This window comes from Bos taurus, chromosome 22 (genome assembly GCF_002263795.3).
Source record: "Bos taurus isolate L1 Dominette 01449 registration number 42190680 breed Hereford chromosome 22, ARS-UCD2.0, whole genome shotgun sequence".
NCBI classification, from domain to species: domain Eukaryota; kingdom Metazoa; phylum Chordata; class Mammalia; order Artiodactyla; family Bovidae; genus Bos; species Bos taurus.
Genome location: NC_037349.1, coordinates 56,915,367 through 56,934,444, shown reverse-complemented (window position 1 = coordinate 56,934,444; position 19,078 = coordinate 56,915,367). Strand labels below are relative to the sequence as shown.

Below are 19,078 nucleotides of genomic sequence, written 5' to 3'. Positions count from 1 at the left end.
ACAATAGCATCTGTATTCTAGGGTTGTTATAAGGATCAAATGAAGTAAAGAACACAAACTATGGCATAGCATATCATAAATGCTCAAAAAAGGCTACCTGTGTTATTACGTAAGCAGGCAGCCTCTGGGTGTGGCTTCCCTCCAGTGTTCGGCTTTGAGATCATCTCTCCCTTTTCTAAAGATCAGGGCTTTCCTGGGATTATGCTGCAATCAGGAGCCAAGTAATTGGATTCTTGAAATCATATGGTAAGAAAGAAGAAAAGGAGGGGGAAAAAAAAGTATAAACTTGTCTGGTTTATTTAGTATAGAAGCAAATTACCCCCACATTTTTCTTCTCATCATTTGAACATCACAGGATCATAGCATAGAAACATAGTTTACAGTCATAACAATGGACCTGAACCCTCAGGAAAGGATTGCATTTTAGTCACTGTTTCACACTCTGGTTAAGAAGGCCAGAAACATAACGCATAAGAAGTGTTTCTGTAGAAAATAACTATGATAAAACAACATGGCAAACGGTAAGTCAGTACCCTCTCTCAATCTGTCTCCTCCGCCCTTTCTCCACCCCCTATTAATACAAGATGATATCTAAATACCTTTTGAGCTTTAAAGATCTCTTTGAGTAGAATTCTCCTTCCATCCTGACTGATGAGAGCTTATGGAGTAACATATGTCTGTGCTGTCTTTGTGCCCAAGTTGAGAGTAGCCCCATGAGGCAGGATGTTGCCATAGATTAGCTTTTGTGTGTGTTACACACCTTCTATAGGGCTTCGCTGGTGGCTTAGATGGTAAAGAATCTGCCTGCAGTGGAGGAGATCAGGGTTCAGTCCCTGGGTCAGGAAGATCCCATGGAGAAGGGAATGGCTATCCGCTCCAGTATTCTTGCCTGGAGAATTCCATGGACAGAGGAGCCTGTCAGGCATCCATCTCCATGGATGGCAGAGTCAGACACACTGAGCCACTAACACTTTCACTTCTTAGATGGCTCACACTGTGGGGACCTCTAAACAAGTACAAAAATCTGTTCCTGTGCTTTAGGAATATAGTCACCAGATAATTATATAGGGTAATTAGGGTAACACACCTTAGTTGCTTGTTAGAGATACAAGCCCATTATTTACATATTGTGCTTAACTAGAGGTAATAGAAAGATTTTCCTGGTTGAAATAATATCAGGCCTGCAGTAGATTTTATGATTTAGTAAATCTGATGGCATCAAGGTGTCTTCTGGTCCTAGCTGTCTCAGTGATGGGATTGGCAGATGGTTGCTCATTCCTGCCCTATAAGACTGACAAGAGTCCCCTTTCCCCCTGACCCCCTGAGAAACAGAGTATCTGGTAGCTGCTTAAAGACTTTATGACAGAGTAAGACAGCCAATGTTGCCCAGGCAAGATAAACAAAAATGGGCTGCTCTGGGGCCCTGTGAGGGTCCCTTCAGGACTTTTATATACGTGTGCACACTCTCTTGGCTCCTACAGCAAAATCATCCTGACTAGACTGAAGGCTAGGTCAGGAGACCTGAGTTCACTCCGTCCTTGCCACTGACTCATGAGGTCGCCTTGGATAGATTTCCTTTTCTTTCTCCGTCTCAGCATCTCTGTGTGTAAAAGGAAGGGTTGAACCAAGAAATTCACTAAGATCTTTTCTAGCAATAAAATTTAATTATTTGAAAATTATAAAATTTTAGTAACAAAGAAAGACTTTCTCCCTAAAAAAGTGTTTTCACCCAATGAAAGCATTGATTCTTCTTTCATGTGATTCCCTTACTTTGTGAACATTAAATACTTCAACTTAAATATTTTAAAGAGAAAGCCTTCAGAGTCAAGGCAGGAAACCTGGTAAGGAATGAGCTTCCCTAAACACAGGGGCGCCTGTAAAAATTCCTTATAGCAAAGCCCTTGTGGCTTCAGGGTGAGTTTTCCTCCACTGAGCTTCACAGTTGAAGTTACAACAGGATATTGCAGAAAGCACAGTGTGTTGGGAGTCAAGACACTCAGGGGCCAGTCTCCCTCTGCCAGGACGTTACGTGACTGTGGGTGAGTCACTTCCCACCTCTGGACCTGCTTCCTCACCTGTAAAATGGAACTGGGATAGATGATCTTTAGATCCCTTTCAGTTCTGAGGTCACGTGAAACCTGAGGTCAGCCCACCTGTGAAATCCGAAGGCAAGTCCTTCACAGACCGCCCTTACTCCTGCCACGAGCAGAAAGTTTAGACACTCCCCCAAACCACCCTCAGGTTCGAGAATTCTCTGGAAAGACTCACAGAACTTCCTGAAAGCCACTGTACTCACAGGTGCATTATGGGAAAGGGCACAGATGCAAAAATAAAGGCCCAAGAAGGCTGCCTAGGGCAGAGTTTAGGAGAGTTCCAAACCCAGAGCCTCTTTTGTCCTTAGGATGTGTTAGTCTCTGGCCTCTGTCACTGATACGGCACAGGGAGTGTTGCCAACCAGGGAAGCTCACCTGAATTCCAGTGTTCAGGGGTTTTTGGGGTTTCATTTCTTAAGCTTGCTTGACTGATTGATCATCTCCTTGAACACTGGCGTCTCCAACTTTCCCCTCCCTAGAGGTCAGTCTAATACCACAGGGCCTGAGGGCCCACCCTGAGTCACCTCATTATCATGCACCATCAAGGGTGGTCTGAGGGGGCCCCCACCTTGAATAACAAAGACACTCCTGTCACTCAGGAAATTCCAAAGAGTGTAGAGGCTACTTCCCTAGGCAGGGAGGGGGATTGTGAATATGGGCCAGATCTTTCTTTGGGCAAGGCCAAATTCTTTACTGCATACATAATTAAATTAATTTAGCAAATGTCTCTCAAATACTTTCAAGCCTTATTTGTCTGTGTTTTCTCGGACCAGCGTAGGCCTAGGCCAAAGTATGTGCTTAAAATTAGTAGACTTGGGGCGACAGGGATAAATGCAACATCTTCGTACCGTCCTAGCTCATGCCCACCATGCCCTCACCACACTGGTACGGGCTTTTGTGTTAGCTGCATCCTCTCTCTGACGTGCTCTTTCTGTTTTTGCATGGCTGGCTCCTTTGTGATCATATAACTGATTCTTCCTCAACTGCTGTGCCTCAGGTCTGGCAGAGGCATCCTGGCTACACTAAGGAGCGGTGTATGTGTGGTCTGCCCAGTACAGTCAGTCGTGGGTAGAAAAGTCCAATGACAATAACAAAACCAAGTCTGTCGGCTTTTTTATTATCACTACGTGGTAGCCATTCTATATAAATGACAGTGATAAACCACTCCCACTTACTTCTCCCTTGATCTGCCAGTGTAATACATACTTGTTGGACGAATTCCCGGTTGGAATAAGTGTCTTTAACAGCCCTAGCAGCGCACTGGACTTGGGGTGGAGATCTTCTGAATTAATTGGTAGAGTCCAAATGGAAGAGATGCAAACCAAAGCGAGTTTACTTGGGCCTCAGCCAGGGCTTTGAATGGCAATCTGAGCCCATGGGTGTTGCCACTAACTCTTGTCCGCTCCTCACCATCAGGCTCCCCAGTCCTGGCCTCTTTCTTCCATGGCTCTGGCAGCTCAGGCTGCGAGAGCCTCTGACCTGTGTCATAAGCCGCAGGTGCTCCTGCTTGCCCATATTCTAGGTCAAGACCAGGACAGACTTCTGTTCAGTTCAGTCGCTCAGTCGTGTCTGACTGTCTGGACTGCAGCACACCAGGCTTCCCTGTCCATCACCAACTCCTGGAGCTTGCTCAAATTCATCTCCATCGAGTCAGTGATGCCATCCAACCATTTCATCCTCTGTCCTCCCATGACTTACAACTAGCCGTTGTTGACCTTTCTCCCTTTCTCCCTTCCTCTCCTTGCCTACAGCTCCCCCATTAGAGCTTTTGTTTGTTTCCATGACTCTAAAAAAAAGCCTGAAGAAGGTTAGAGGTGGGGGAGGTGAGCAGAGGGCCTCCCTTACCTTGTCAGCCAGCCACCTAAATGGAGTAATTGTAAGAAGCAGAGAGCAAAGTCATGGGGCTGGGCCCAGGCCAGCTGCCAGGCCCAGTTGAGAGGAATAGGGGCAGGGGTGTCAGAGGCACGAAGTCGCTGAGAGCAGGAGTAAGTGGCAAACCCTTATCATCTTGGCCTCGCCCTGGCTGGCCTGCCAGCTTCAGGGCTGCCCTGAGAGACCCTCTACTTGGAGTGCTGTTCTCAAGGTGGCAGTGACACCTGGTGGCCAGTGCCGGCCAAAACCTCCAGGCTAAATGCCTTCAGAGCCTGCCCCCTCAGGCTTGCTCTCTTCTCCCCTTCTCACTCCCTGTGCAGGGATCTGAGCTGGGCCTCATCACATCCTGGGTCCCTGGAGGGGGTCTGCTCCTGAGGTCCCAGGAACCACAGGGGCAGAGCTGCAGGGGGACAGAACATTTGGGTCACGCCCGCAGAGAAGGTGTCCTGGGGCTCTTACTCATGTGTCTAGTTGTTGTCATTTCATCACATGGCTCTCCTTTTTATTCCCCAATAAAACCTTCCAGAGCCAGAGGACTGAATTGCTCATGAAGGGATTTCAGACACCCCTGGTCTTTCTATCTGGCTGTGGGTTAGACCCCTGAGGGTCTAAGATGCTAAGATTCAGCCTTTGGAAACATGAATGCACATAATGTGTCCAAGAAGAACATGAGGCTCTGCCTCGACCTTGAGCTGATCACAGCACACCTCCAATGTCGCTTACCATCCGGGAGTCACAGCAAGGCAGGTGCTCAGAGGAGAGAGACCCAGAGGTTGGGGCATTTGGTAGATCTGTTCTGTGAGCAGAAGTTAAAAGGGCTGCTGTGGAGCAGCAGAATTCTCAAGGAGCCCGTGACTCCATATCCTCAGCTCTCTGACAGCTGTCATGGGGCAGATCAGGTGCCAAAAGCAAGCCTATTGGAAGAGGTGAGTAAAGTCTCTGATGCTGAGAAAGGAAATGGCTGCTCAGGGAAGCGGTACGTGGCTGCCACATCACTGCTGATGTCCAAGCCACTCTTCAGGCACATGGTGAAAGGCTGGGCTGGAGGCTAGGGCTGTTGGAACAGGCAGCTCTTAACAATCTCCTTCCAGGTCTGAGACACTGTGATCCAGGCTGTGTGCTAGCTAGAGACCTGGGAAAAGCAATGATGAGTGTCCCAAATTGAAGGACTGGGGCCCGATAACCTCTGTCCTTGGGCTTCTGGTGGGGCATTATGCAAGTCCTTTTTCACTGATTCTCTGGCCTAGAGAGATACTCAGAAATGTTTCCAGCTAGGCCTTTCCAGCTGCAAAGGGCTCTGAAGTCTCTCGAGTACAAGGGGACCCGAGATTGAGAAGGGGTCCAAGATTGGAATCTAAAGGGCTAGGCGGTTAGGGAGGAGACACAACTCAGACCCCAAACACAGGCCTCAGAGGGCTTCACTCAGCTCAGAAAAAGTAAATTTCAGGCAAAGAAAGGCCTTCCTGCTTCCCACAGTCAGACTGCTTTAGGGAATTTTTTCCCCAGTGAGTGTAAGCTGAAAATGTGAGATTTGAGGCAGGTTCATATAAAGTCACTAGTGACCAGATCCCTTAACAGACTATTCAGGGAAACTGACTATTTTGAGGCTGTCTTAACTTGTAAGGGACATCTTTAATCACTTGTCGCTGACATTCTGACCTCGGGTGACCCAGCCCTCGGGGCCCCCTTAGGTCTCATGGACCACCCCACGGGACCTTTCTTGTGTCCGTAGGAAATCACTGATCATGGGAGGACTGCAGTCCAGGACATGCCTCAGCCCTCAGAGCAGCAGCTCCCCTCACACAAGGAGGAGGAGCAGGTCCCTGGGTGCTTTTTGTAACCTCTCAGCAGAAGGAAGGTGGGCTCTAGGGACTGCAGGAGTGATCCTAGAAAGGTCCCAAGGTGCCTGGAAACATGCCGTCCCCTTTGCTCCGGCTGAACCTACAACCTCCCGACCACATTCCTTCCTGCTGCCTCATTCCCCCTGGGGTCCTGGACCGGGGGAGCAGGGCCTGGGGAGCTGATCAGAATAGCTCGGTGGCGTGTCCAGCAAGAAGCTTGGCCTGGCCTCTTTCCTGGGGCCAGACCCTGAGACCCTTTCCCAATTTCCTGTCTCAGATATGCTGAGCAAGCACAGGCTTTCCTCCGTGGTGGGGGCCGCTGGACTCTGGCCAGCAACCCTTAAGAGTTGAGTCACTCAGTGTCTTTCCTTCCTCAGCTCTCCAGCCTGCTGGGACCTCCGATAGGAGCTCCTCTCTTACAGCTCGTCTGCTGAAAGCCACAGGCGGGCGAATGAAGGGTGCCTTTGGCACAACCCCACAAATTCTCTTCCATGGACTTGGTTTCTCTCCCAGACTAGTGATTTCCTTTCCAGTCAGCTCAGGAGCTAACATTTACTGTTTTTGAAATGACTTTACTGCATCTTCAGAGGCCTTGCTGGAACACGTCAGTGATACACAGAGGGCAGCCCAGCCCCGAGTCCACACCCTACCCGGCCCACCCTGAACTACTGTGCACTGCTTGTGCAGCTGACAGAAAACCGCCAGCAGTGTCTTCTCCACTGATGCGTGAAATCCTACCATTAAAGCTTCACTCCTCTGGACTGATAATTTATTATTATTCAAATAATAGTAATGATGCTCAGATCATTACTTTACCTGGCACTTTGCGGTTTACAAAGCACAGCCATTATTCTGAGCCTCACAGCCTTTCTGTGAGATGCCTTAAGCTGGTGTTCCTGTCTCTGTTTTACATATCAGCAGAGAGAGTGCAAACGATCTGTCCAAGGTTTTTAGGCAGGAGAGCTGGGTCTTCTGGCCCCCAGTTCCACAGACGTTCTTCAGTGCCCTGCTTCGTGCCCTTTGGATGCTCCTCTAGAGCTCAGGGACGGTGAGAAGTGGGGGAGCTGGCCCTGGGGACCCTGTGCAGGGGGAGCCCTTGCCCTCCTCCTCCTTAGCCCCACACTGAACCTTCCAACCTGGAGGCACCTCCACACTTGACCAGCTCTCTCTTGCTGTCCCCTCCCTGGCTTCCCTGGTCACCAGCGCTGGTGGCCTCAAGCACAGTGGAACCCAAGCCCAGTCGGCTTGGATGGGGAGCAGCAGCCCACTCTCCTCAAACCCTGCGCCTGCAGGACTCCTCTGCTCACACCCTGTAGCCTTGGCTTCTTGCTGGGCTCAAGGCTCCACAGCTAAGAAAGGCTTGGCTCATACCTCAAAAAAGTACACAGAGGACCTAATTGGGAGCCCAGAGCCTGTAGAAGTCGCCACAGCCTGTGACTGCAGAACCCCACCTCCACCCGCCCCTCTACCCCCCACCCCGCTCCTCGGACAGGAGTTTGTCCAGGCTCTTTTGAACACTGCTGCCAGGAGGCTCACTCCTGCCCACGCCAGCCCTTGACCTTGATCAAATTCATGTCTGAGTGACTTTGAGCTTCTACCTGGTCCTCGGGGTTTCCCCAGTTACCACATTTACTCCTTTAGACTTGGCTCATTTGGGAAACTGAGACTCAAGAGATTAAGTAACTTGCCCAGAGTCACATGAGGGGAGATGTCATTTCACACTTCTCACCATCCTGTCTGCTCCACGTACCCATTTTATTGCGCTGGTGTCCACCTTTAAAAGAGGCACCCAGACCTGGTGATCACTGCTCTGTCGTGAGGCTTATCCATCCAAAGAGCAGTGGACTGGTGGCCTCCCCTTGTTGGGACACTGATGCGCCTCCAGCTGCAGCGTTGCCCACTGACACCCTCTGAGCCTCTTGTCTTTCTGTCAGCCCAGGCTTGTTTGGGGGTTTTCCTTGTGCTGCTGCAAGGCCATTTATCCTCCTTCTTTGTGTGCAGCTGGGCACAAGCGCTGGACCTCGCATTCTTACCTGTTTGAGTCAACCCAGTTTCCTGAGGGAAATGCTGCTGCTCAGTCTGGCCCCGAGTTCCTGCTGTGGGCTGGCCACAGGCCAGGCTTTGGCAGTGACGCCAGAGTGGCCAGACTTCTGTGGAATTCGGCATCCCAGGCGGCTCTTGGTGACTGGAGACAGATTCCGTGGTAGCCAAACCCCACAGGGAGCAGGCCCTCAGCCCCAGCAGACAGAAGGCTTGTGGGTGGGGCCAGAGAGTCTCAGCCTGGCAAGGGCCGGTCCTGGGGGACTCTGCTCCCTCCTCCCATCACCCCTGGGAAGTCTTCAGTCCGCAAGCTCCATGGGGTGGGGGCCAGAGAAGCTCCCCAGGCGCCAGACCAGGGTGGCGCAGGCACGTTCCCAGGCTCCAGCGTGAAGGACAGCTCCTGGGAGTTCTTCCTCTGCAGCCTTTGGAAGGGAACTTGTGGGCTCAGGTCACCATTGGGGGTCTCAGTCGTATAATTCTGAGGCTACAGAGAGGAGAGGCAGGGCCAGGCTTCATGGTGTCATTACCCTGGCAGCTCATGCTCTGAGTTTTACCATCAGAGCTTAATCTAATCCGTGGGAGTTTTCGTTTTTCCTGGAATCATATGTTCTCAGAGTTGAAAGATGAAGCGTAGTGTTCATCTAACCTATCTCGTATTTCACAGAGGTGTACTCCCTGCTATATCTCTGTCAGGTAATTTTCTAGCCTCTGCATGAACATACCCACCCTCCCAAGATGCCTCTTCCACTGTTTTTACAATAGGAAGTTCTTCCTGTCATTGAAAGTCTACCTTTCAGAGCTTTTGCCCACTGGCCCTGATTCTGCCCTTGTGCCCTGTGGTCTTCCATAACTTTCTCTGAAAATAGCAATTCTCTGGGAGGAGAGCATCTTAAGCTGCTCTGAGCAGAGTCTGAGGTGTTTCATGGGCAGCTGTCAGGGGTACAAGGTGAGGCCCTGGGGGAGGGGACCATCAAGAGCCAGTCTACTGGTTCCACAAACTGCATGAGTTTCTCTGTCTTTCATCTGAGTATCCATCTCAGGCTGGGAAAGATCGAAGTCAGGAGAAGAAGGGGACGACAGAGGACGAGATGATTGGATGGCGTCACCAACTCAATGGACATGAGTTTGAGCAAACTCTGGGAGATGGTGAAGGACAGGGAAACCTGGCGTGCTGCAGTCCAGGGGTCACAAAGAGTCAGACACGACTGAGCGACTGAACAACAACACGCCATCTCAGGCAGTGAGACTGTGACACCAGTGGCATGTCAGGGAGCTCAGAGGAGACTGTACCATCACAGCTGAGTCAAGTTTCCCAAAGCCCAGAAACAGGAGCACACCAAAGTGGGTATTCTATAATGAGAGTGAGACCTGAGAGATGACAGAGCATCAGAAGGAAGGACCCCATCGGTCTCACTGTTACCGCCATCTGTCGTGTCTTATGTAGCACCTGCCAGGGACAGATACTCGTAGATATCTCAATAGACAGATGCATAGGTAGTAGATCGATTGGTGGATAATATCCCTTTATATCATAGAAACCATTGGAAGAAAGATAGATGCAGAGGGGGAAAATAGTTTGCCCAAGGCCACCAAGCTAGTAAGTGGGAGATTTAGGTTTAAACCCAATGTCTTCCTAACCCCAAGGCCCAAATTCCACTGTGCTGCCCAGTCTTAAAGACTTACTGTCGGGGACCCAATGGAGTGTGTGTGTGTGAGTGAGTGTGTGTGTGTGTGTGTGTGCGCGCGTGTGTGTGTGTGTGCGCACGCGTGTGTGTGTGTGTTGGGCGGTAGGGTTGATAGGCCGCTCGGCTAAAAAGGCAGCCCTGGTGTCCCGTGTGTCCATTACCACACACCATCCTATAGTCTCCTCTTCCAACTGGCAGCCAGACCAGGGGGAGGAAGAGCTCACGGTGGGAAAGAACTCTGGGGCCTGAAGTGTCACTAACTTGACTGGATTACGCAGTCTTGATGGAGATCATTTCTGCTTCTTTGAGGATTGTATTGAATTTCCCTTCTGCACCGAGCGGGCAGGCACGGGTAGCCAGCCTCATGTTCTAATTCTCTAACCTGAGCATTTTCAGAGCTGTTGATCAGAGTTGATCCCAGATACGGGGTGGTTTGACATCTATGGTTTAATGACGTCTTTCTCTTGAAAGACTTATACCCTACTTCATTTTGGACTTTACTGTTGTCGCGTGGTTATTTATCTAATAAGCAGTCATTAAGGACCTCTTATGTGCTCAGTCCTGTGCTTGGTGACATTGATAGAATGACAATAGTCTTAAACTTTCCAAAATAGTCCCAATCTTAACTATTTTACCTTTTAAATAAATAATTACCAAATCAAGCCATACATCCCAATTTTTCTTTAGAAAAAATGGGCACTGTAACTGTTAGGAATTCATGAGAAGGTGAAGACTCATCATCCTTGCTGTCAAGGATCTGGTGATAGAAACATCATCCCAGTCTTCAAGATGATAACAAGACAGTCTGTTAAGTGCTGTTATAGCATTTCAGAGAGGAAACCACAATCAAAGGGGGCAATCAGAAGAGAGATTTCACACATGAGGTATAATTTGACTCAGACCTCCAGGATGTGTGGGATTGGATTGGTTGAAAAGGAGAGAAGGTGTTTCTGGAGGATACTTATCATAAACACTGGAGTGGCCTAGATTAGAGAACAAGCAGTGAAGGGTCAGGCTGGAAGGAGCAGGCATGTTTAGAACATGAGGAACAGAGGCTCAAGGGGCCAGTCCAGCCATGACGAAGCAAGTTTCTGGTGTCAGCCTGAAGAATGCAGACGTCATCCTGTGGGCGACGGGAAGAGGTCAGACTGCCTGGGCTCGCGTGCCAGCTGCCTCTGTAATACCTGACTTAGCTGGGCCTCAGCTTCCTTATCTAAAAATCAGGGATGTGGATACTTGGAGAGCTGCTGTGAGGCTTAAGGGAAATACTGCATAAAATTGTTCATCATGTTGCCTGGCACGTGTATAGTGTTAGCTGTAAATTATTTAGAGCAGTGAAAATGTTACTTGCTCAGTTGTATCTGAGTCTTTGCGACCCCGGGGACTGTAGCCCGCTGGGCTCCTCTGTCCAGGGAATTCTCCAGGCGAGAATACTGGAGTGGGTAGCCATTTCTTTTTCTAGGGGATCTTCCTGACCCAGGGATAGAACCCAGGTCTTCTGCATTGCAGGCAGATTCTTTTTCATCTGAGCCACAAGGGAAGCCCATTTAGAGCAGTAAAGTGAGACAATTAGAGAAGGAGTTTAAGAGGATAATAGGTATCCAGAAGATGGATTGGAAAGGAGACTAAAGAATTGAGAGACTATTCTAGTAGTTTAAACAAGAAATGATACAGGCCTGACCAGAGTTGGTCAAGAGGAAATAGTGAATCTTGGATGCCAAGACGGAAAACCTGGTGGGTCTTGATGGCTGATTGGAAGGTGTGGGCTCTAGCTGGTTGGGTATGAGGATTTCAGGGTCAGGGGTGAGACCCACCTTGAAGGCCCCATGCAAGCCTTGAAAGAAGGGAAAGGGAAGTGTGAGCGTTCTTGCTGTGATCTGTACGATACCGGGATTGTGGATAGAATGGACACCCTCTGGGGCAGTGGCACCAAAGACATTTCAGAGGGTCTCCCGGCCTTCTACTGCCTGAAATCCTCTTGGTAGAACGGCTGTAGGCAACGCTGTCGTTGAAAGACCGTGACCCTGGCGAGAGTGGCCCTTTTGCTCTCCTAGTAGTGGGGCTGAAAACAGGCCTGCAGCAGCAGGAAGGGAGATAGGAGGCCAGATCAGGGGCCCATGGAAATGGGGAACAGTTTTAATGTGGGAGTAGGGCTGGGGGGTGGGGGCTGTCACAAGGGAGAGGAGCACTGAAAGAGGAAGTGGGGGTGCTGAGGACTTGCAGGGCCTCTCCCGGCCTCGCCTCCAAAGCTCGGGCTTTGACATCACCGTCAGCACACTTGGCAGCCCCCCGGCTCGTGGAGCATCTCCCCTGAGCTGAATTCAGGCTCCACATGCTCCCTGCCTTCAGTGCAAACCATAGAGAAACTGAAGTCACAGGCGTCTCTGCTCCTGTCGGGGCATAATCAGAATCACAGCTGGGAGGAGAGGAAGCCTGGGAGTGGAGCCATGGTGCTGGATAAAATGCAATTATGCTGTTAAGACAGGGAAAAACAGCTTGGCCTTGAGCACTTTTACAAACATTAAGGTCTTACTCCTTCCCTCTGGGTAAGGAGGGTCCTGGGAAACAAAAGACGGCCCCCCTCCTTCAGGTCCCTCCCTGCGGGAGTTCCAGCCCAGCCCAAAGAGTGGCTCTGACCCCTGAGTCAGCCAACTCTGCAGGAGTTAGCGCGAAGCTTTAAGCCGTCACCTGGCCCAGCCCCCGCTGGTGCTGGGGCTGATCCTTCCCCCAGAAGCCGGCGGTGAGTCCCAGGGTAGCTGGCCCTCAGGCAGCCCCCAGAGAAGAAGCCAGATGCTCTTGGAAGTTTCTAGAAAGGGTCTAGAAGGAAGGGAAAGGAAAAGGGGGTAAGGGTCTCAGACACTACCCGCCAAAGTGGTTCTCAGCCCCAGATTGCCTTCACTTAGGTCCCAGCAATACGCCAAAGGCTGAGAACCCCCTTGAGGTGTTTGCAGAACTGGTGAAGCCCTTGGGCCAGGTCCCAGTGGATCCCACTGCAGCCCCGCCACAGAGCCACAGGGTTTCTCTTGGGAATCTGCCTGGAGTTTCGTTTTTTATCTCTTTTGCATTTTTGTCTTCCAGAGTGGAACACTTAAGGATCCGGACTCAAGCAAGACCCCGCCTCAGCGGCCAGCCCCCCAAGGTTGTTTACAGTATATTCTCGACTGTAATGGCATTGCAGTAGGGCCCAAACAGGTCCAAGCTTCTTAAAGCAATGGGTAGTTAATTTTTTTCAAAGCAGAAATTTTAAGCCAAAAATAAACAAGGAAAGAAAGGAAAGCGGGGAGGGAAGCAGCGGACCCTCCCACTGGTGCCGTTTCTGCGTTCTTTCAGTGCTGACTGGACTCTGTTCTTCCAATGCAGTGTCCGCGCCTCTGTCTGGCTGTTCACCTGTTCCTGTTCGTGCTTGTAACACTCACTTAACGTTTCTCTGTATAACTTGTGAATCCAGGGCTGTTTGTCAACAGTGTACAAAAGAATTGTGCCTCTCCCAAGTTCAGTGCGACTATCCTCTGGGTGGTTTGGTAGTCTTTTCTTTTTAAGTATTACACAATGCGGGGTGCAATAGGCCTGGGGGTTGGGTGGGGTGGACAGGGGAGAAACAAAGACCACAAGATCAAACCTGACTCCCCTCCTTCTTCCCCCAGACTCAGATAAACCGCCCCTCTCCCCCGCTCCCGACCCCCTGCTTACCTCCATGAGTGTGCTTGGGATCTTCAGTGCTTTTCGCTTCCTTTCTGCATGACTCGGGTAAATAGCTAGAAGTTTACGAGATTTCCAAAGTCTCGTTTCCATCGCTTCATCCGTTGAATCTGAAGGCGTCTCTCTTTTTCTCCATTTGCTAAACTTTGGTGCATTTGAGTTTCTGTGGATAGGCTGGCTGTGCCTGTGAAGCTCTTGTGTTTTCTAGTGATGACATAAACTATAAAGAACAAGCTTATCTCCAGGAGTGTGTTCTGTATTCGACATCCCAGTGTACCTTTCGTTTTATTATTAACTAATTAGTTATGAGATTAGACAAAAAACAAATGGGGCCGCTGACGTGCAATATCAAAGTGACTTTGTGAGTATTTTTCTGTGTTCATCTCAGTCCCCCTAAATTGTTTCTGAATTGGCCATCTGTGCGCTTCTGTGGAAACGAGGCTGCTTCGTTTTCCCCAGAGCTTGACCCGTATACAGTGGTGATTCCTTAGCGATTTGGGAGCTGCTGAAAGTCTGGGAAGGACTCGGTCGCGCTGCCTTTGGCCTCTTTCGAGGCATGGCAACTTGGGAGCGAATCGGAACTGTCCCGTTTCCCATGAGCAGGGTACACTGCCTCCTGAACTCCGAGGTGGGCGCCTGCTTTAGTTTTCAGCTGTTCCAGGAGCCCTCCTGAGTCCAGAGACTGAAGAGCTTCGTCTTCCCTAGGAAAGATTGTCTCAGATTTTAGCCCGTGTGTGTCCGGGGCCGGGGCTCTGGGAGAGCCCTCACCCATCTTGTCCTCTCTCTTCTGACACGCATCTCCTGGGCAGGGAGGCAGCAGTTCCTACACAAGGCCTCGGGTCAGTGCCTCCTCTTGCCGTCTCCTGGCCAGGCCGGGACAGGGCACCGAGTGGCCTCCTCTAGGCCCGTGGGCCGAGGGGTTGCTTCCTCTAGGCCCGTGGGCCGAGGGGTCTCACGCCAGCTGTTTGCCTTTTAGAAGTGCTTCGAGCCCTATTTCCACATTCCCCCTCAATGCCGCCACGACATGTCGCCTTTCCAGATGGCCAGGTCTGAGGATCGCTGGTGATGGTGGTGCGTGACATGGTTCCTGTGTCCAGGGGTCCGTGCCCTGCTTCCCGTCTTGGCTGCTCGCAGGTTCTGAGCTGCAGGGAAATGCACTGAGTGTGAGTGTTCTCGATTGCGATTCCTCCCTTAGCGGATGTGGATGCCGACGGTAGTCAGTGTGCTGTAAAATAGATAACATATATTGTATGCGCTCCCAGGTGGGTTGCCTAAGAATCAGGTCCTTAGAATACCTCCCAATCTGACGAAATGATAGAAAGGAATAAAGAAACATTTCCTAGGATGGAGGGATACATTTTATTTTTTTAATTTTATTTTTGTTCAAGCAGTGAGCTGATGATGGTGTTGCTTCTTTGCATGTGATCAGTGTGAACATCCAGGTGCTTTTCATGTGACATTCGTGAGCCACAAACACACAGTTGCCATTTGAATTCAGTCGGACTGCAGGGCGGTGTCAGCCACGGTCTTGTCAGGTGGGGAAGAGGAGAACCAGGGCTCCCTCCCGCTGTCAGACGCGAGCTGACTGCGTACCCTGACTGTCCTGTGCCCTCGGGCAGCATGCTAAGGACAACGCTGTGGCCTGAGGCATCCGTATCACAGTAAAAGTGCAGTTGAGGTGTTTTGTACCCATTGCTTTTCTTGATGTTGTCCCCCTTTTTTTGTACCAATCCAGCTGGGAGAACCTCATTTAATGCTGGAAGTGTGATTGAAGTACCTCTTTTTTGTGACTCTTGTACAGCTTAATGTGCAATAAAGGAAAAGTTTTATCTGTCTTCAGTGTTAAGTTGTAGTTTCTGGCTGTTCAAGCATCTCTGTACAGGTGGGAAAGCTCTCAGGTGTCTGGTCCAAGAGACTGAGCTCTCAACCTGTGGTACTTGACAAGAAAATGCTGGTACAAATGATGCCAAGCTTTGGAAAAGGCAAAAACGGGTTCACGTGAAATGATCTGCTAATCTGTCATCTTTACTAGTTATCTGATTTGAACCTAGAGCTTCTTCAACGTGCAAAATCCCATTTATTTATTTACTTGTTTATGTGTAACTAACCCTGGTATGAATTGGTCATTTATGATAAAGTGGAATCAATCTGTATCATGTAGAGGGGAAACCGGCTTACAATCGTGGATGTACAGTGGTATAGATGTATGGTTCTGCCTGTCCTGAGGCCACAGGTATCCCTGTGTTTCTGGAAAACTAAGTTACAAGTCTTAGCTGTCCATTGAGTTTCTGTGAGCACACTTCTTCCAGCGGGCACATGTACGGGTACTCTGGGACTGAGACTAAGAAATGAGATCTCCAGGTTGCCAGACTGTTTTCTGTCTCATTCTGGGAGAAAGGGGGTCTTGGTCCTTTTCTGTGGGCGGTGGGAGATGGGGTGGGGGGGGCTACTTTGCCAAATGGTGCCGACAACATCTCCCGGAGAGAATGGGACTTGATTTTTGGAGAATTTCACCACACACACCTGGGAGGGACAGGAGCCCCTAAGGATGGTACTAAGAGGGAGAAGAATTGCCTAGACATGGAAGTTCCTAGTCATGGGCGTGAGTTGACGCTAAAAGAAAGCCCTGTTGGGGGTGTGGCAACCAGACACCCAGGCATGGAGTGGGTTGGGACAAAGGCCAACTCTAAAACAACACAGTGTAAGTCAGTGATGGTTGTAAGGCACAGAATACTTTCTGAAGAATGTTCTTGTCCATTGTCATCTTTGACACACTACCCTCTTGAAAGATAACTAAGACTGGGTCTTAATTGTTCACAGTTTTCTGGTTGGAAACACTGAGCTCCAGAGAAGTCAGCTGACTTGCTCAAGGACTTGCTGATAGACTGTGTCTGGGTTTTCTGATCCCCAGGCCAGGACTCTTTCCACCACCCTACGCAGTGCGTGCCATGTGGAACTTGAGACCCCCTAGTACCCCATGGGCCGGGTTGGCCTGCACCTGAGGAAGCTCTGCGGGGGAGGGGTGGTCCCTGTGTGTGGTCTGGGGGCTTTCTGTAGCAGAGCTCACCCCTGAAAGGGCTGCTCATCCCCTAGTTTCTGCCCTGTGTTCCCACTTCCACTGTGACCGCTTTGTCGTGCGTCTGAGAAGGCACACGTAGAACCATGTCCTTGGGGTAACCAGGGACTTCAGCCTCCAGGGGTGGCTCTGAAGGGCTCCAGCAGCTTCCTGTGACAGAGTTTATCCTCTGGTAATTAAATAACCACACCCTTCGAGACGTAGATTCTAATAAGGAAACCCTTTGATATGGTTAAATTATGAAGTTTTTCTTGTACTGAACCTAGGGGGCCCTGGGCAACCCCAAGGAATGCAACCCCCAGGCAAGGTGCTGCCTCCACGCCGGCTCCCCCCAGGACCATCAGTGCCACCTTCCTCCTCCTCCTCATCCTCCTCCTCTTCCTCCTCCTCGGCTCCTCCGCGGCCGGGCGGCCCCACCACCCACGGAGATGCGCCTTCCAGCAGCAGCTCCCTGGCAGAGGCCCAACCACCCCCGGCTGCTCCACCGCAGAAGCCCCAGCCTCACCCACAGCTCAAGTAAGAGACAGCTCAGCCGCTCCCCGCCTCCCCTCTTCCTGGGGCTCCCGAGCTGCTAGGAAGCACCTTCAGTCAGACCTCCGCCCACAGACACTTTTGTGGGGGGTTTTTGGGGGTTTGGGTTTCGATGGGGTTTTTTTTTATTTTGTTGTTTTGTTTTGTTTTTTAGGGGGGCATGGTGGGGTTGGCCTGGGGAGGGTAAAAAAGAGGGAAGTGAAAGTCTAAGGTCTAGCTAGAAACTCAAACCCTCCCCTTTCTTCCTGGGGAGTGACAGATAATTAAGACAGTTACTACCCCCTCTCCCATTCTTGTACTAACTTAGGGTTTGCGTTTTGGGTTTTGTTTTTTTTTAATCCTCTTTCCCCCTCTTTTTTTCCATTCCTTTTCTCTCTGTGTGTATGTCTCTCTCTCTTTCTTTAAAAAAAAAAAAAGAAAAAAGTTCTCTTTTCTGCCTCTGACTCACAGTTCATGGTATGCCAATCAGCAAGGCTGCCCAGAAAGAAAAGGGAGAAGTAGTTAGATCCATCTCAACTTTTTACCTTCAGCTTGGTCAGAAGGAGGTTGGCTTCTGGTGTGGTCATCAAAGGAGAGGCCCACATACAGACCCCGAGGGACTCCATCCTCTTGGGTTCCCTCATTCCCAACAGTGACCCCAGAGACTCCCACCACACTGTCTGGCCTCAGAAGACAGAACCGGGGGCCCCTGGGAAACAGCACAGCTGCATATGGGGGGGGGGTAGCACCAGAGGACTCAGCTCTGCCTCCCCTAGGCCCGGGATGTGTCTCTCCAGCAGCCCAGATGCAGACCTCTGTCATCACTGTCAGCTCAGACCCCACTGCCCGGGGCAGTGGGAGTGGTCCGTGAGGGCATCTTAGTAAAGAGATGAGACTCTCGGGACGGAGGACAGGGGCTGCAGAGTCTGGGGCTCCGCTGAGCCACTCAGAGACAGTCTAGTCAGTACAGAGACGGGAAAACCCTGCTCAGAGCTCTGCGTTTCTTTGTTGAAGCCCTTCTGCTCATCAGTGACAGAGCCGGGTGAGGGCTCCAGTGGTCGATGACTGCCCTCTCTGAGTCTTTCAATCCTGTACAATGGGCAGGCCATCCCCCAGTCCAGCTCCCCAGGCCGGGACACAGGCACTTTCCACATCTCGCCTGCCCCACAGCCTCCCCTCAACCTAGTCATGTTCTGCTTGCGAGCCTTTTAATCTCTCCCTCCTACTCTTGAGCTGACTCTGGCCCCAGTCTGAGGGCAAATCTCTGGGTTTGTCACTGCCTCTGGGCTGAGCCAGACAAGTGGGAGGCTGGTCCCGGTGCCCTCGGCCCGTGTGTGCAGAGGAGTCCCCGCTGCCCAGCGGCTGGCGTGTTGGGGCTCATCCCTGCCCAGTGAAAGGCAGGGTGCCCGTCCAGTCACTATGGGAGAAGAGATGGGCTCACACTCGGGTAGAGGGTGGTTTCTGGGGCAGCGCCTGAGTTCAGGAGAGGGCTGGGAGTGCTGAGACTCTGGGAAAGGATTTCTGGAGGCAGAGGCGAGCAGGAAAGAGACAAGCTGAAGTCAGGAAGGAGAGCACATGGCCACGGGGACACCAGAGCACGTGTCCCCTCCTAAGCGCTGGGCCTGGCCTTCCCCTCTACCTGTGGCCTTCACAGCTTTTCTCTCTGAATCACTGGTGTCTCGGGGGAAAGTCGGTCCCTAAAATGTGTGTAATTCGGTTCCCCGAGGAAGCCTGGGAGGGCCATTATGTCCACTGGAAGGGCGGTCCATGGAGGCGTTAGAGTTTGTGCCAAGTCTGGAAGTTCTTTAGGAATCAGAGAAAGAAAAGCAAACTAGAAAGAGCTGCAAAGGCCTAGAGATCATTTTATCAGACATCAATAGAACACAATTAAGAAAGCAAACAAGACTCCGAGAGAGGCACGTGGCTTCCCAAGGTCAAGAGTGAGTGAGGGCTGGAACCAAGACTTTGATCCAGGTCTTCCGACACCGGCTCCACTCGCTCCCGGACGGTTGGTGGGAGAGGGAGCACATGAGCCCACTGACCCCCATTCCTGCATTTCATCCGAGAGCGGGCGAGGGTGTGGGGTTCCTGGATTGGTACCCACACAGTTGGTGCTTTAGCATTAAGGAAAAGAAAGAGCCTCAAGCCCCTCTCTTCTCCCTGTCTCCCCCGCGGCCCCGTCCTTTCCTGCTCCAGCAGCGCTGCAGGGGAAGAGAAGGTGGGGCCTCCCAGGGCTGGGAGCCCTCCCCACGCTGGCTCTCT

The 19,078-nt window shown here is 51.0% G+C and overlaps 1 protein-coding gene across 3 annotated transcripts in view; it reads left to right on the top strand.

Moving 5' to 3' along the window:
- Nucleotides 1–19,078, top strand: part of SYN2 (synapsin II) — a 190,149-nt gene that overhangs the window by 138,068 nt on the left and 33,003 nt on the right. For 2 of the 3 annotated variants that reach the window (XR_009492416.1, XM_024983311.2), the window contains exon 11: nucleotides 12,610–12,670. Coding sequence is in view for 2 of the 3 variants with exons in the window: in XM_024983311.2 (XP_024839079.1) it covers nucleotides 12,610–12,670 (61 nt within the window). In the remaining variant the exon portion in view is untranslated. Of the gene's footprint in view, nucleotides 1–12,609; nucleotides 12,671–16,572; nucleotides 16,823–19,078 lie in introns of all 3 variants that reach the window. The other variant, XM_024983310.2, reaches the window with a different exon arrangement.